Below are 17,506 nucleotides of genomic sequence, written 5' to 3' on the forward strand. Positions count from 1 at the left end.
CCCTGTAACACCAGAGGAATGGATATTTTTTTCTCCTTCAAACTTAGTTCTGCACTTAGATATCAAGGTGACAGGCATCTTATAAATATAGATAATTCTCCTCCTCCTCCAGGTTCTGCTGTTCCTCTGAAAAATCTCACTGAAGGCTTCTCCTTTGCTGAGGATTCCCAGTGCCTGGCAGGCTGCTCCTGGCCTCGATACAAAGTGACATTGCATGCATCATTATGGAATGGAAAATCGTTTAGGGCACCAGGTAGAGCAGAAATAGCCTGTTCTGAAACCCTATGGAGTGCTGCTTCACAGAGCATCAAATGCCTTCCCCCTCCCCTCAGTTATTGTCCATCCAGAATGCCCATTGTCCTTCCCCAAGTCTCCTGGAAGAAATAAACACTATTCTCCTCCCTTAAGTAAATTAAAAAAATAAACAAAACCCAGCTAAGCAACAAACCTGAAATAAAACAGAAATCTGTGGTAGAGGAAAGACATGTTCTCAGTGAAGGGACATCTGCCATGGGCAGGAGAGAGCCACCAGGCAGCAACTGCAGATGAATAACTCAGAAGAAAGAGGCGGCAGCTCTTTCAGGAGACATAAAATTGATTTGTAGAGCTTTGCTACCATATTCCTGACAAAAAGGAGGAAGGGTTGAAATTTTCAGTCAGTACTGGTGACCAAGATTGCAGAGTATACACATTTATATACCAAGTTATTTTTGGTTCTCTCCCTTCTTCCCACCAGGTACTTCCGGACAATCTGTTCATGCAGTCTGCAGAGAGATACAGCAGGACTCAGCAATTACCAGCTCAGTTCCATTTGCACACAGATTGGTGCTACTGCAATGCACATAATTAATATTACAATAAACCCCAGCCATCAACCAGGACCATATGCTAGGCACTGTATGAACTCTCACCAAAAAAAGACAATCCCTGCCCCAAAGTGCTTAAGCAGAATATTTATACTATCATCATGACTTGTAAAAAAAGAACTAAAATTTTGTAAAACATTGATAGAAACCGGTGTGTCACCTGAGATTATCCACAGGTGAACAAATAAGATGGATCCTAGGTGAACCTCTCTTTCCCACCATGAAAGAGAAACAGGTGGATTGAAGAGACAGAGAGAGAGACACACCCCCAAATGGATGCCAAAGAGGATCTGTTTGAATATTTACATTTCATCCAGAGGACATTTCTAACAGATTACTTTTCCCTTTCTTCCATATTGTGTGCATTTCACATGCAAAAATGGTCAGTTTCATTGCACAGAATGTTCTCTTAGAGAAAATCTATTTCAGTATACATTTTTACATGTAATTTCTGAAACATTGTGGCAACTTAGTAACTGCTAAGATTCCATTCAAGGAAGCCATATGAAGCCTTCAGGGTGCTGGCATGCAAACAGTTTCAGTTGTGATGGCTTGACACTCAACAAATCAAACAGTGTTAAAAGAATCTGGCTGTAGTTGTGAGGTGACTTGCAAACATAAAGAGCTTTTTCCCCCCTATATGCTGGTTAATAAGAGGCAAAAATATCCAGTTACTGGGTTCCATAAAAATACAATGAAAATATTAGAAGTATTATTCCCTGCTTAGAGTGGGGAAAGTGACTGGATACAAATTACACTTACATAAATGAACAGAATGTTGTGCCCTACAGTCTGGTTGCAGAATTAACAAACGTGAGCTTCAAACAAAAAAGTGAGTTCATTTACCTGTGCAGGCGCTATATGCACTATTACTAAATTATTTCAAGGGAGCTGAACTCTGAACAATCCTAAAACTACAAATATTGATCGTTCAACATCCTTAATAGACCGCCTTCAGTCCATGTTAAGAGATGTTCCATCATTGCCAATTCTTAACAGGATCGAGGCATCCCCTGAAGAGGTTCGTATCCTTTAACTAAATACACAAGTAAAATTGTCACAGAACAAAATGGACGTTAGTGTCATAATGAAAGTAGTTTGCAAGAACTCTGCATCAAGACCCTGGATCATATCTTGGACCACTGGATAGGTAAGGAGGATCTTGTCACATTCTGAAGAATTTTCCTCTGGATTTTGCAGAATTTAGGAAGAATCCACTGTATTTTTAAAAGTAAGGCTCTGTTCCAAAGTACATTGAATTCAACAGAAAAACTCCCATTGAGTTCGACAGACTTTGGATTGGGTCCTTAATTATTTATACTGCTGAGCTGTTTTACATATTAGCTTTATTTACCTATCCTTTTTTAAAATTCTTCCACCTAATGACCTCTTTCACTCCCCTTTCCCCCCAAGATTTACCAGTTCCTACCTAATTCATTACAGTTCTACTCCCTCTACAGTGGGAGGGTGAACACACAAAACATTTAACAGACAATATGAGTATTTGTATCTAACATTTGCAGCCTCATTCTTGTGAAACTTCCTGTGAAATGTCTTGCAAATGAATCCAACCACATTGGGTAAAACAAAACAGCTGCTTATTTCTGTTAAAAGCAAGCAAGCAACAGTGAAATAATTAATACGTTGGCATATGAGATGCCACTATTAAGTTTCAGTGTTAACAACAATTGAAATGTGGCAGTTCATGACTCAGGACTATTGTTTGTGGTTAATTACAGACTCTAGATGACAGGACTACATTGGTCCATATTCAGCAGAAGTACATCTTTCTATCCAGAAGAGCTAGGAAAAAAAATATTTTTGAACATAAGCCTGAGTTCTGCAAAAAATATTGGAAAGACCTGAAGTCTACAGACATTCCCTAAATCTGCACTAAAGCCTGGAATTTCTGCAATGCATTTTAAAAGTGACATTAGTCAAATCCAAATAAAATTCGTGTTGAGTTACAACAAGATCACAAAGATCTCTTTACTGTTATTCTTATTGTAGGCAGTGAGCTAGTGGCTGGAACAACAGTAATTCCAAAGGAAAATAGCTGTATTTCACAAAACACTTTCATATGATAGCCTGGTTTGGATGACAGTATAAATCACAAGATGACAAAATTATTTAGAACAGAAATGAAAAAAGGAAAAAAAAAAAAAAAAAAAAAAAAAAAAAAAAAGATGTGGTTGCAGTCACACAAGTCTCCCCCCTGCATTTTCAGAAAATACGCACCTGACAGACAGGTTGTAGGAAAATGGAAGGCACATTATCTATAGCTTGCAGGGGTGCACTACTGGAGAAGGAGTGATGTAAAATGTTGAAAAGACAACATTTAATCCACTTATCTCTTCTCTATCAATGATCAAAATTGCAAAATTTAAATAACTCTATTCCAACCATTTAGTATGTTCATCTACAGTACTAAAAAGTCTCTTTTGCCAAGAAACAGGTTGAATATATGTTTTTCTTTTTAAATATAAACATGTATGCATCCTCCATATGCTGGCAGCCACCATACAAGTTTAGTCTTGAAAAAAATCTGCAGTGTCACATCTTTCCATTATTTCAGCAAATAGTTTTAGTCAAGACTGAAATCTTGTTCTTGCGTGTTGGAGTTAAAGTTCAACCCGATGTCTAAAGACATCCTTTAACAGGCAACTGACTTGTCTTGTGCTGTCAGAGAAATCTACAGATGCAACACTGGAACTTTAAAAACGCAGGAATCCATGACCTCTATTTAAGATTAATCACTTTTATGCAGATTTCACAAAAATTTTATTTGTATATGTGGAAAGTTGAATAAACTGGTAGCCAAGCTTGCTACTTCAGCTCATTTTTAACCACACCTCACTCCCTCCAACTTCCTAAATATCATCTTCACCCCCATTCTCTTAAAAACATACGAGAAAGTAAAGTAACCAATCTTATTAAGAACAAAAGGAATATTACAAGTCACTCCTGAAGTTCTGCAGCAACTGGACAAAGTTTAAAGAGTTGGATAAATTTGACGAAAACTATTTTTCATTCTCTTTTTCGGGGTTTTTGTATCTGATTATGACCTACAAGTTAAAAATATACAGGTATCATTGTAACAGTATTGCTGTTATTATGGTCATTTAATATATATCAACTTAGTTATGTCATGTAACTCAGCTCACTTTAAGCTCAGATTTTATTGGCTGCTCATTGCTAAGCAATTACATTTAGCTATAAAAACGTTTAGCCCTGCAATACAAACGAAGCATATACTTTATCATTGTGCAGACATATGCAGTTCACTCTCATAGTTCAACCTACATTTACATTTGTTACTATGCAAAACCCAGAGGGATCCATTCATCCTTCCAATAGTGACTATTTAAAATGTATACCCCACTGAAAAGTGTACACATTAAACTCTTCAATATAATACTTTACTCACCAATGCTACTGAGAGAACTGCTACTTTCGGAATCAGATGGCATTATGGACAGCACACTGTAAGTGGACCCTGGAATAAAAAAACCCCAAAAAGTTAGTTTTCTTGCTTCACTCCCCACCCCGCAGCTTCCCTTCAACCCCTCAAGAAAGCATCTGTTCCAGTCTCTTAACAGGTCAAAACAGGTCAAAGAGGTACAGAACAGAGGCATCTCTGCTGAGATCTGGGAGACAGTTTGTTATTTACCGAGGCACTTCTACAGCACATCACTAGAATGGTATCACAGTAATCGGAATACCTGTGGTCACTGGCTTCCTTTTTCATTAACCATTCTTATTCAGCTGCATTACCCCTAATCAAACAATTACTTCTCCCAGAACTTAAGAGACAGTAATGTCCAGCATAGTGCAAGACTTCCAGAAGGAGGCCTACACTACAGGCGCTTTCCTGTTTTTGAGACACACCAGATCTTCTATCTGATCATGGCACCTAATTAGGATATGCTGACCCTCAAGAAGCCATTCCCAAGCTTAAAGGACTAATTTCACTGCCTGGGCTTCAATAAATCCAGGCTGCTTCCATTTGCTTCTTTCAAGTAGCCACTCTTACAAGAGGAGAGCCTCAACACTATTTTGCTAATATTGGAAGATACTGAAGGCTGGGATCTTTTATTATTATGAAGAAGAAAGTAAGCTAAAATTTATTTACAAGAACAGAAAGACAGGTCTTAATTGAAGAGCTGGCTATCAAACAGAACTCCATCTCCTCCCCACTCACCCCCCAAAAAAACTCCACCACAGAAAAAAGAGTGAGGGAAGGGGGTTATCAACTATAAGATAAGTGGCACAACAAGGGAATTTCCACTGGGATATGAAGTCCATCCTCCAGGAACCTGCCCTTAGGCTGAACGTGGCTGTGAAAGCCTCTTCTCTTTTATTCTCCTAATTCTTTCCTCTCATGCTTTAAGGTTTGTTTCTTCCAGGTTCCTTGGGATTAACAGCTGAAACACTGGAATCTATGTTTCCAGTACAGGAAGCAAAAAAAGGACTAGGAAATAAGAGGAAGATGGAAGTCTCTCTTGCTTTCCATCCTTTCAGATATGTCTCATCCTACCCCCCACTCCCCAAAAAAGACCAACTGGTTATTTGAAGGAGGAAAGAGAAGACATATACAAATAACAGAAGCTTCCTCTGTCACGTCTCTGCACCCCCACCCCCACCTCACAGTACAAAATAAAATTAGTATCAAAAACGGAGGCCCAGATCTTCAGCTGGAATAAACTGGTGTAGCTTCATGGATTTCAATGGAGCTATGCCAATTTACACTAGCTGAGGATCTGGCCCTGAATTTGATAAAACAGAAGCAAATGCTACAAAGATGAGAGCAATGTCAGAAAAGTATGGTGTTGCCACAATCAATCCTTTGAAGCAGACTCTCTAGCTTCACTAACAAAAAAAATACACACAAAAGGAATTGGGTTATTTTACCTGACAACTTTTTGCAAAGAAAGTTTCAAAATGCACTGCTTATTGAATAATTCTAATTGATTATGTAAGTTGTATATTATAAAAACACATATGACAAGTATGTCACTTTGATACAACGGTTTCAGAGGACACTACATTAGTTACCTTTCCCCCCCAACACACACACTTCCGAAGTTTTTGATTTGGTAAAACGAGTTTTCTTTGTTACTGCTCATTAAAAGTAAGATACTCTGAACACCCACTAGAATCAATCAATCAGCGTCTCTCGGCATAAACTTCTTCCACACCTCCATAATGACCCTTAGCGTGTCTTGTAGCTAAGACCTGGGGGGGGGGAGGGGGTTTGAACAAAAATTGGCCAACGCCTTATTAAATTAAGTGGGAGCTTTTACAACCGACAATGTATACTAGGGTGAGATCAAATTAACATAGTACTTGAGCAGAATCTGAATGCATGTCTTTAAATGTGAAAGCTAATCAATCACCTTACAAAATCACCTACCCTCATCACCCGTTTCCTTTTAGGAGTACAACAAAAAAAACCTTTTGTCACAGGCATTGAAAATGGCTTCTGGCCCTTTCCAAGAGCTCCTGATAAATTATAACCCAGGAGTGCTCCAACTCCCAAAATTCAGATTTTTCTCTAGAAACCGTTTCACTGTGGATTTGTAGATAGCTAAATTTACTACTCTGCAAGGTGTCACAGTGACACAAGGGACTGACTGATAAGTGGAGAGAAAAGATGTTCTTGTGATTAAGGCTGCTGACTTTGACTCACAAGATCAGGGTTCTGTTCCCACCTCTAACAATGGCAATCATTTATTTTCTGTAGCTCAATTTCCCAATCTTTAAATATATTTCCCCGGGAAAGTTAATAGGTTAAGTTAATAGATGATCATGAGGCACTCAGATATTACAATCATTAGCACTGTAGAGAAGTTGAAAAATAGAATAAAAATTAGCACAGACTTTTCTCCTTGTCACCCCAGCAGGACATCCTATCAACACTCACACTTAATACTCAGCCTGAAATTTGTAATAGACACCGAAGACACCATGATTGTCCAGAACGTCACTTGTCTTGAGCTTAAAAAAAAAAAAAGCTGACCCCTTTAGGTTTTGGCTGAGATTCAAACACTCCATCTTTCCTAGCTAAGGATGGCTGACAGATTCGCATACAATGGATATGCTGTGGAAACATACCTTCAAGCAGCAGTCAAAAAATGGATTATAGGTATAGCATTTATCATCACTTACATAGTGCTAAAAGCATGTTAGGGAATTTATGACACGTGATGAGACAGGCTCCTTCCTTAACCAGCTGATAACGTAAGGCCCCAAGCCTGCAAATGCACCATGGTACTGCACGAGCATGAGACTCTGCTTATGCACATGTAGTACCAGGGCTTAAGTAAAGAAAAGAAACCATAAATGGGAAAAATGTTTGTACCCTGGTATCCTATCAAGGTGATGTTTGATACATATCTTGCGGGTCCAAGATCATCATCATCTCCCCCTCCCCACATGCCCAGTTGGCCCAACCAATATTTTTTCAGCAATAGAAATTTTGTTCTGCATCCCATCCATCTGCTGCAATCTCTCTCTCTCTCTCAAAGAAGTGCAATCTTTAAAAGATGGGCATTTTTAAAGAGGTCCCCCTTGGTAGCTGTGACGGTGCCCCCCATAAGGCTTTATGAAGATATGCTTATGAATGTATAGATGACATAACTAGAATATGTTTTATGCTACATATGCGACATATCTCTGTAGAGGTTATGATCTACCGAATCTATTAATCCTATTCGTATGCATGTGTCATTTTTGTATTCGAAGTTCTGAATATTGGCTGTGTACTGGCTTGATTTTTAAGTAACCTTTGTAAAGCATTTGGTCAGCTTCTTGAGAAAGGTATGTGCAAATCAAGAAGCACTTAAAGTACAATGCATCTTGGAATGCTCCAATCCACATAAGAAGTCGACTTGAGGACGTTCAAGGTAGCATGTGACCCATGGCTGCTACCTGGTAAGAAACTGAGAGTCGTGTATGGACATGTGACTTGCCCAGGTGACTCCAGAACTCCATCTTGGAGCTGGACTTTGCATAGGAGAGAGGACGGGTCTCCACCCACAAGAGCAAGTCTATGGAGACCCCCTCCATTTTGTCTTCAGCTGGCTAAGGAGATGGCCTCTCCACCCCCAGGGATACCAGTAAGAAACTGGAACAAAAGGCAGTAACTACAGGGGGTGAGAGTGATTGCTGGACCCAGACTAGAAGGAGATTAGTCTGTAAAAGGAAAATTAGTGGAACTGGTGAGGTTTTGTCTGTATTCAGTTTTATTAGACATAGGCTTGCAGGTTTTATTTTATTTTGCTTGGTAATTCATTTTGTTCTGTCTGTTACTACTTGGAACTACTTAAATCCTACTTTCTGTATTTATTAAAATCACTTTTTACTTATTAACCCAGAGTATGTATGAATACTTTGGGGGGGGGGGGACAGCAAACAGCTGTGCATATTTCTCTATCAGTGTTATAGAGGGTGAACAATTTATCAGTTTACCCTGTATAAGCTTTATACAGGGTAAAACGTATTTATTCAGGGTTTGGACCCCATTGGGAGTTGAGCATCTGAGTGTCAAGGATAGGAACACTTCTGTAAGCTACTTTTAATTGAGCCTACAGCTGTTAGGGGACATGGTTCAGACCTGGGTCTGGGTTTACAGCAGGCTAGCGGGTCTGGCTCAAACCAAGCAGGGTGCTGGAGTCCTAAGATGGCAGGGCAGGAAAGCAGGAGCAGAAGTAGTCTTGGCACATCAGGTGGCAGCTCCCCAGGGGGTTTCTGTGATCCAACCCGTCACGGTAGGTTTTATAGGAATGTACAACACACACAGAAGTAAAGCTCTTACTTCTGATATTGTAAGAAGAATGTGACCAAGAAGAGTGAAAAATTTGGTCTGCTGTTGTTGACCTGATTTTAAACATTTTCAATAAGACAGTACAGGTTGTCTCTCAAAATCCACAGTAGATTCTTCAACAATGGATAAAATCTCATTTTGTTAGATCACTGTTTTTATTCATCTTCAAAAGGGTTGAATTTGCTCAAAACAAGCAAGCCCAGTATTTAAAAAGGAGGCAAACTCTCTGTAATAGAATTAGAATTTCATTTTGTGAAATACACCAAGATGGTCTAGATAAGAAAAGCGTAACTTATTCCTAGAGATAGTGGGAAGGTGCAGTATAGCTGCTGGTGAAAATTATAGGGGCAAAAATCTGACAGATGGCATACTGCCACCTGAACACCTACATCCAAGAGGAAGGGATAAGTATCTATCCATTCATAGCTCTCATCACACCCCGCCCCCCCTTGCTTTTCCGGTTCTTCATGGCAATACCTACGGAAAAGTTAGGCCTAGTCTACACTACAAACTTAGGTTACATAAGTCACATTAAGTCTATCTAATAATGTTTGTGCACAACCGAGTCCCTTCCGCCGACCTAAGTGGCCTGTGAAGTGGACTTCTGTACTCCACCTCCGCAAAAGGCATAGTGCTTGATTTCACATCCACGGGTTGACATGGGGATAATGTAGACACTGTGTTGTGTAATTCGAATGAATTGGCCTCCAGGAGGTGTCCCACAGTGCTCTGCTGTGACCACTCTAGAGAACACTTTCAACTCCACTGCACATCAGCCAAGTACACAGGAAATAGCCGCTCCTCTGTTAAAGCCCCAGAGAACTTTTGAATTTTTATTTGCTGTTTGATCAGCACAGAGCGCTCACCAGCACAGCTGATCATGGAGACTCAAAGCCGCAAACATGCTCCAGCACGGAGTACACAGGACGTGGTGGATTGGATTGCTGCGTGGGGAGAAAAGTCTGTGCAGGCAGAGCTCCGATCCAGCAGAAGAAACGCTGGCATCTATCCCAAGATCGTGCAGGGCATGGGGGAGAAGAGCTACTCCAGGGACACCCAGCAGCGCCATGTGAAAATAAAAGAGCTTCGGCAAGCATACCAGAAGACAAGGGGGGCGAACAGTCATTCTGGTTCTGTCCCACAGACATGCCGCTTTTATGAGGAGCTGCATGCAATTCTCAATGGTGACCCCACCATTATCCCTAAATGCTCTGTGGGTACCTGCCAGAAGCCCCCGGCGACCTCAAGCAACAACCAGGAGGACATTGTTGATGAGGAAGAGGAAAAGAATATGAGGCAGGCAAGCAGAGGATCCATTATCCCTGACAGCCAAGAACTATTTTTAACCCTGGAGCCCATCCCTTCAAAGGCAGCGAAGCGTGATGCCAGGGAAGGCACCTCTGGTGAGTACACATTTGCAATCAAACTGTAGGGGTTACATGCTGTTATTTTCTTATGTTTAATCTGAACAAAAAAGTAGGAGTAGTGGGTATCGGTGGCCACTCCAGCTACACAGAGGGTGCTCACCAAGAAAGAAAAACTGTTTATGTGCATGGGGATAGCCCTGGAATCCTCCATGGAGATCTGTAAGAAGCTTTCATGAAGGTACTCTGCAATCCTTTGCAAAAGGTTTCTGGGAAGGACTGCCTTATTTCGTCCACCACGGTAGGACACTTTCCCGCACCCCTTCAGTATTAACTCTGCTGGCATCACTGCAGCACACAGCATAAGGACCAGGTCTGTACCCAGATGCTTGGAGCATCTGCTGCCTTGCTGCCTCTGTTACCCTCAGGAGAGTGATATAGCACAGGGTCACCTAGGGGAAATGGGGGGAATTTTTGAATGCTAGCCCTTAAACCGCAAACAATTCAACAAGTAATCCGCCCCCCATTTGGGAATTTCTGGGTCACACAACCATGCTTTCCCAAAAGTGCCGTGGTTGGAAGAGATCACAGCATATTACAAGCAGCATTGAAAAAAAGGGGGGGTGGCGGCTTCCTGTTGGTCTACACACACACACACACACACAACTTGGTGCCGCTTTTGTAAAAAACAAGAACTGTTTGCGGGGCTTTGAACACTGGTGCCTGTCCTCAAGCACCACCCAGGTTGCTGGGGGAAAAGGAGGCTTTTCTCAAGTTCCAACCTGCAATCCCATGTATGTCTTTCACAAAAGCAGCAACAGCACAAGACCTCTCGTCCATGCCTCGTGGCCTTACCATGGCTGGAGCAGCAAAGTGACTCTTGCAATAGCCAATGGTTGTGATTATGTTGTGGCTTGCAATGAAGTGTATTGAGGGGTGGGGAGAGGGGGGGTTATAAAAAAAATTAACCTTGCACCAGAAACAACGTATGCACTGTCAATGCTACCCTTGTGCTTTGCATTCCTTGCAACTGAAACCTTGTCCATCAGCACATTCTCTACACCGGGACAGAGACTTTCACAGAGTAGAAGGTGGAAAAAGAAGACTCGAGAGCACATGTTCAGTGAGTTGATGCATGCCTCCGAGAGTGATAAGACTGAGATCAGAGCATGGAGTATTACACTGTCCGAGAACCTGGACTGGGAGGACAGGAGAGCATGCAAGGAACAAGAACATGCCACGCAGGAAGAGATGCTGCAGATTATGAAGGAGCAACCAGATATGTTGAGGCGTCTGGTTGAGGTTCAAGAAAGGAAGCTGAATGCCAGAGTCCCTCCGCAGCCTATGCTGAACCTGCTGCCATCACCGCCCAGTTCTACTTCTGCCTCCCCAAAACATCCTATAAGGTGGGGCGGGAAAGTTCAGTATCCCTTGCACTCAACACCAGGGGAGGGTACAAGGACCAGAAGGCACCCATTCCCACACCTTTGATTGTTATTGCAGTGCATCTGTAAGCAAGCTTTCCTAGTTTCTCTCCCCCCCGCCCCCCCAGAGTGTTATCAGCCCTTTTGCCCCAGGTTATTTTACTTTTCCTTGCAGTCTCTGTTTGTGTGCATAATAAAACTTAACGGATTGAGGAGAAAAGGCTCTTTATTCATTCACCACACAATGGTTGATGAGGGTGGAGTTTACAGGGGAGAAAATGCAAAGGAGGGGACAGTTTAGTAAGGAACAACATAGATTAGTGTCACATTACTCTGGCTCATTGCTGAAACTGGTTTTCAAAGCCTCATGGAGACACAGAGCTCCTTGATGTGCTCTTATTGCCCTGGTGTCTGGCTGCTCAAAACTGGCTGCCAGGCAATCTGCCTAAACTCCTCATCCCTGCCAGAAATTTTTCTCCCTTTGTTTCACAGATATTATGGAGCACACAGCAGGCAGCAACAACGGGATTATTGCTTTCACTGAGGTCTAACGTAGTAAGCAAACACCACCAGCGACCTTTAAAACATGCAAAGGCATGTTCCACCACCATTCTGCACTTGCTCAGCCTATGGCTGAACCGGTCTTTACTGCTGTCCAGGCTGCCTGTGTACGGCTTCATGAGCCATGGCGGCAAGGGATATGCTGGATCTCCCAGGATCACGATTGGCATTTCAACATCACCAATGGTTATTTTGCAATCTGGAAAGAAAGTCCCTGCTTGCAGCTTTCTGAACAGACCTGCGTTCCTAAGGATGCATGCTTCATGCACTTTTCCCAACAATCCCATGTTGATGTGGGTGAAACGGCCCCTGTGATCCACCAGCGCTTGCAACATTATTGAGAAGTACCCCTTTTGGTTTATGTACTCTTTTGGTATGATGCCAAGGTAGGGATATGTGTTCCATCTATTGCCCCACCGCAGTTAGGGAACCCCATCGTAGCAAAATCATCCACTGTGTCCTGCACATTGTGCAGAGTCACTACTCTTCTTAGCAGAAGTCTGTTAATGGCCCTGCAAACTTGGATCACAACAGATCCCATGGTAGATTTACCCACTCCAAACTGATGCCCCACTGACCGGTAGCAGACTGGTCAGAGCAGCTTTCATTTTAGTGTTGCTGCGCTTCAGGGTAGGGAAAACTCTTTACACAGTTCCTGGGAAGTGGCCCTATGCATTTGAAAGCTCTGCATCCACTGCTCATTATCCCATAGCTACATAACAATGCCGTCCCACCCATCAGTGCTTGTTCCCAGACCCAGAAACGACGCTCAACTGTGTCAAGGTGATGCATGACAGTCATCAGCAACTCCTAACTGCTCCGCTCTATGTTTTCCAGCTGGGCTGTTTGCATGGCATTACATTGTTCCACGTGGTGGCTCCTGTATCGGCTGTGTAAATACTGCAGGATAAGGCGCAAAGTGTTTGTAATGCTCACGACAACAGTGTACAGTTGAGCAGGGTCCATGCTTATGGTGCTATGACATCCGTGCAGGTAACCCAGGCTTACAAAAAAAGGCACACAAAAAAGCTTGGCTTGTTTGCTGTTGATTTCAGGGAGGGAGGTAACTGCATCATGGGAAGCTAACTCCATGTTCCCATAACCACCCGCGCCAATATTTTGGTCCCATAAGGCATTGCAAGCCCAACCCAAAATTCTACTCGGCTATGTGCACTGTGGGATAACTACCCACAGTGCAGTGCTCTGTGCATCGATGCAAGCCCTGCTAGTGAGGACTGCCGACACAAGGAGCATAGTGTGGACATGCATAATCGACTGGCTAAAATCGGAGGCTCAACGTTGACTTACATGAAGTTAACTTAACTTTGTAGTGGAGACATGGCCTTAGTGTCTGCTCACCTGCAGCATGCGTACCCGATGGGTTTGGTTTTGTTTTGTTTTAATGTACTGGAGGGGAAATTAGGCCATTGTCTGGAACTTATGTCATCTTAATATTCAGTATCAATAATTGCTGGGTTGATAAGTGCTTCATGGTGTTGGAATTACCCCTATACCAGTGTTTACATATTGGCAAAATAGTGTCTTATGTGAAATACTGCACTCCTGTCAGCTACCACTGCCTGAGACTAGTCAAAGTGATCCAGTGTTTAAACTATTGTTCTAACCTGTTCCTATTTCATTAGCCTGGGAATAGAGTTGTACTGGAAAGGGGTGGGAAATATAACAAAAGGCAAAACTACACAAACGCTGAATTCTTTGGCATTTTATCACTACCTCTAATAGATATTTTGTAAAGTATTTGACAAAAGTGGTTCATTTTCCATAGCAATTTCAAAATTACAATTTTTAGATTTTAAAAAATGGAAATGGCCACTTCATCAAATTTTCACAGAAAATCTTAAATTAGAGGAACACAAAAGTCACCCAACTGGGAACAGGGAACATTTAATTAAAAAGATCACTATTTTTCAACAGGTTGGCTCGTGCAGTTCCATTTTCACACAGACAGATCAGGTGGATGCAAATACTGTTCTGATTCCTATGCGGATATTTGTTTTGTTTTTTCAATAAAGATGGGAAGCATTATACTAACAAAATTCAAATAGGCACTTCGATTTTTCAAAACAAAATTTTAATTGACATTTGCACTTTTGGAGTCATCAACATGGCAAAAAGGTGGAATATTACCCAAAGCAACTCTGTGGTGTTAAGAGTTAAGTATATAATGTAAAAAAATTAATGAAATAAAGTGGTGATTAAAGAAGTTTATGCTATAATAAAGAAGTACTGTACTCCACACTCTGCTACTTGTCTTTCAACAGGTCATTTTGTTTCCTTGTATTCCAAGATACAGTCCCTTAGTACAAAACTTTGTTACACTTCATTTCAAGCCACAGACTCAGAACAATAACCTTCCCTTTCAACAAATTTCGAGATTACAATATGAAATAATCAGATTTTGATAAACACACAGTGCATTACAGTCACAGTTCAAAACGAACAGTGACTTTTATATGCACACACTCTCATGCATCCGATGAAGTGAGCTGTAGTTCACGAAACCTTATGCTCAAATAAATTTGTTTGTCTCTAAGGTGCCACAAGTACTCCTTTTCTTTTTGCAGATACAGACTAACATGGCTGCTACTCTGAAATCTCTCACTTGTAGTTTTCGTAGCTGTATAAAGAAAAACACAAAGATGAAGACAAAACATCAGCCATTTTTTCCTCTGTTGCACAGCAGGACTGATATATGGGGCAATTCTTATTTGCTATTTCATGTCATGATTTAGGTCCTAATCCTGCAATGTCAGCCTGTACCAACATTCACTGCACTTCCTATTTTATTAGGAATTTTAAAATGTTCATTTACAACTTGCTCCGATCATCAGATTTCCTTGAACAACTCTTGTATTTATTGGCCTGGCAATAAAGCAGCCACTTAAGTACCTTAAATGCAGCTCTGGATTTGGTCCCGGAACTCTGAGCAAACGCAGAACAGGATTATACCATGATTTATTATCTTCAGAGAGCAAACCTGAGAGGTAGTGGACTCCCATTTCCTTCCTTCCCCTCCACAGACCTACAACATTGAGCCATTCATTTCCATTTGAGTTTAGTATGACTCATTCTCCCAGTTTAGGAAAGATAATGGGGGGGGGGGGGGGGAAGAGTAAAGCATCCAAAGAGAATGCCAACTGTCAAATGCTGCTAATTCCTCATTAACAATGCCAAGTCACAGACCTAGCCACCAGGCAATGCAGTTCTGGCATGCAAGTACTTAGTACAAGCAGCTGATGCCACAAAACTCCATATGGGAGACCAGTGGAGGCAGTTGAAGGGGGTGGGGGGAAGGACAGGGATGAGATTAAAAGATGGATCCCACAGTAATTAAATGAAAACATTTCTCTTCTTCTGTCTCTCTAACCACAAATCATCAAGCACCACACAATACTGTGCATCAGCTGCATTTGGAATAGACATTAAAATAAAATTTAAAAAAAAAAAAAAAAAAAAAAGACAAACCAACATTTTGCTATGCCCAAACAGACATGATTAGCTCCTTCTGCAAGAAAGTGAGCGCACAGAGCCAAACCAGGGTACCCCTGCAACTGACTGCTGACTTGCTGCCAAGTAGCCAGTTGACCAAAAGTCTATCCATATTACACAATTTTGAAATAAGAAGGATTTCAGGGCTACTAGCCCCCCCCCCCCCCCCACACACACACACGGCCACCTGTCATAACAACAACTCAAACTACCATCTTCTCACACACACACACCAATGTCACATTGAACTGGGCCACGCTCACAAGTAGGTATCTCCATTATACAGACTGGTAACTTAAGATACAGACAGCTTAAGTAAACTGCCCAAACTCTGTCAATTCTACGTATGCTGCTAATGTCATTCCTGTTGAAGGAATTTATTGCCACATGCTTTTTTAGTCTTAAACATTCGTTCACAAAAGCACATTAAAACTCAAATTAAAATAATAGGTTTAAATCTGTAATTCAATTCAGAACCTCTAAATTAAATTCAAAACCACTTATGAACTCTCACCCTCTCCAATTTCCTAAAATCTGCTGTAGCATCTGACAGTTATTTAGAACTTAAGAGGGCAAGCATTCTCAATTAGTAAGCTTTGCTTGATGAAATGAACATTTACTGTGGCATGCTCCTTTAACATGAGAAGAGGTTCTGTTTGAATGAATCTGTTTGCTTCAGATGTAGGAATTTTGAACAACCAGATACGCACAAACATCTTCAGAGCTCTAGTTTAACTTCAGAGATTCTAGGGGGTCAATCCTGCAAGGTACTGAGCACTCTGGGCCCAGTCCTCCAATCCTTAGGCACACACCTAACTTTAAGCACATACGTAGTCTCAGGTTTAAAGTTAAGCATGTGATTAACTGCTTTACTGAACTGAAACCAGAGAGCTTAACACTTTACAGGACTGAGCCCAAAATGAGCAGCTACTTTTCATATACTCCTTTCACTACACCTCTGAACTACAGTGACATCAAGCAACTCTCTCTTCCTACCCTCTGCTGCGAATTTCCATGATTAAACTCCACTTTTCCCTGCACTTTGTCTGCTGCCCAATTCCCCACAGGCACCAGCTAATTCAACTTCTTGTCAGCAAACACTTTCTGACGGAGGCCCAATACGCAGGATGAGAAGGCAGTGTGACAAACATTTGTTTATCCACATCTCAGTGCACAAAATTAAACTGACTTTGGCAGGACTCCCACTTGCTGTGGGGGAGTTAAAAAGTTTGACTCAAACTGGAAATGACCCAGATTACCACGTTCCCTTTGCCTTTCACATCACAGGAAAAACTGACCAAGGAGCTGAAGAATCACATGGATCTGCCATGCTTTATCTCTGAGCCTATTCTTTTCTTAGAAGTCTGTGTGGTAAGGTTTGTCAGAAGCCGTAAAATACATAGTCATTCAAGTGCTAAGTTCTTCTTGTAAGTCATGTGATGCTTACATAAAAAGCTCTGAATGTACTGCACTAGTTCAACAGGAAGTTGGCTTCTGTCTGTGCCATCTTTATTTCAGGTGTTTCACAATCACTTCACTTTAAGGCTGACTGGGATTCCTAATAAAAAGGCTAGAACTTGCCAATGAAGGAAAGAAAAATCAGGTTTAATTATGCAAGTGAAGCTAACTTTCGTCCTCCCCCACCCCTCACACTTTTAAAAACACTTTTACCCAAAATTTTAGTATGTAAAATAATTTTAGATTCCTTAATATTGTGCCCCACAGTATAAAATTCTAATGCAAAATAGAACACTAAACTACTTTATAAAGCACCAAATGACTAGAATTACCTTTCAAGTGCTTTATAGACTTTAACCCTCAGTGCTTCTGCGAGGTTGTTAAGAACATGATTTCCCTTTTACAAGTTACGTTATAATACTGTAAAAATATAGGCTAGCTGCTTTAGGGCCGACAACATGCTTTAATTATTGGAGGTTAAAAAGTAAACTTTTCCTG

At 41.4% G+C, this 17,506-nt stretch overlaps 1 protein-coding gene across 3 annotated transcripts in view; it reads right to left on the reverse strand.

Moving 5' to 3' along the window:
- DLG5 (discs large MAGUK scaffold protein 5) overlaps positions 1-17,506 on the reverse strand; it is a 199,973-nt gene that overhangs the window by 113,179 nt on the left and 69,288 nt on the right. For all 3 annotated transcript variants that reach the window (XR_012640280.1, XM_074958658.1, XM_074958660.1), the window contains exon 2: positions 4,294-4,362. Coding sequence is in view for 2 of the 3 variants with exons in the window: in XM_074958658.1 (XP_074814759.1) it covers positions 4,294-4,362 (69 nt within the window). In the remaining variant the exon portion in view is untranslated. The remainder of the gene's footprint in view (positions 1-4,293; positions 4,363-17,506) is intronic.

Source organism: Natator depressus, chromosome 7 (assembly GCF_965152275.1).
Source record: "Natator depressus isolate rNatDep1 chromosome 7, rNatDep2.hap1, whole genome shotgun sequence".
In the NCBI taxonomy this organism is placed as follows: Eukaryota; Metazoa; Chordata; order Testudines; family Cheloniidae; genus Natator; species Natator depressus.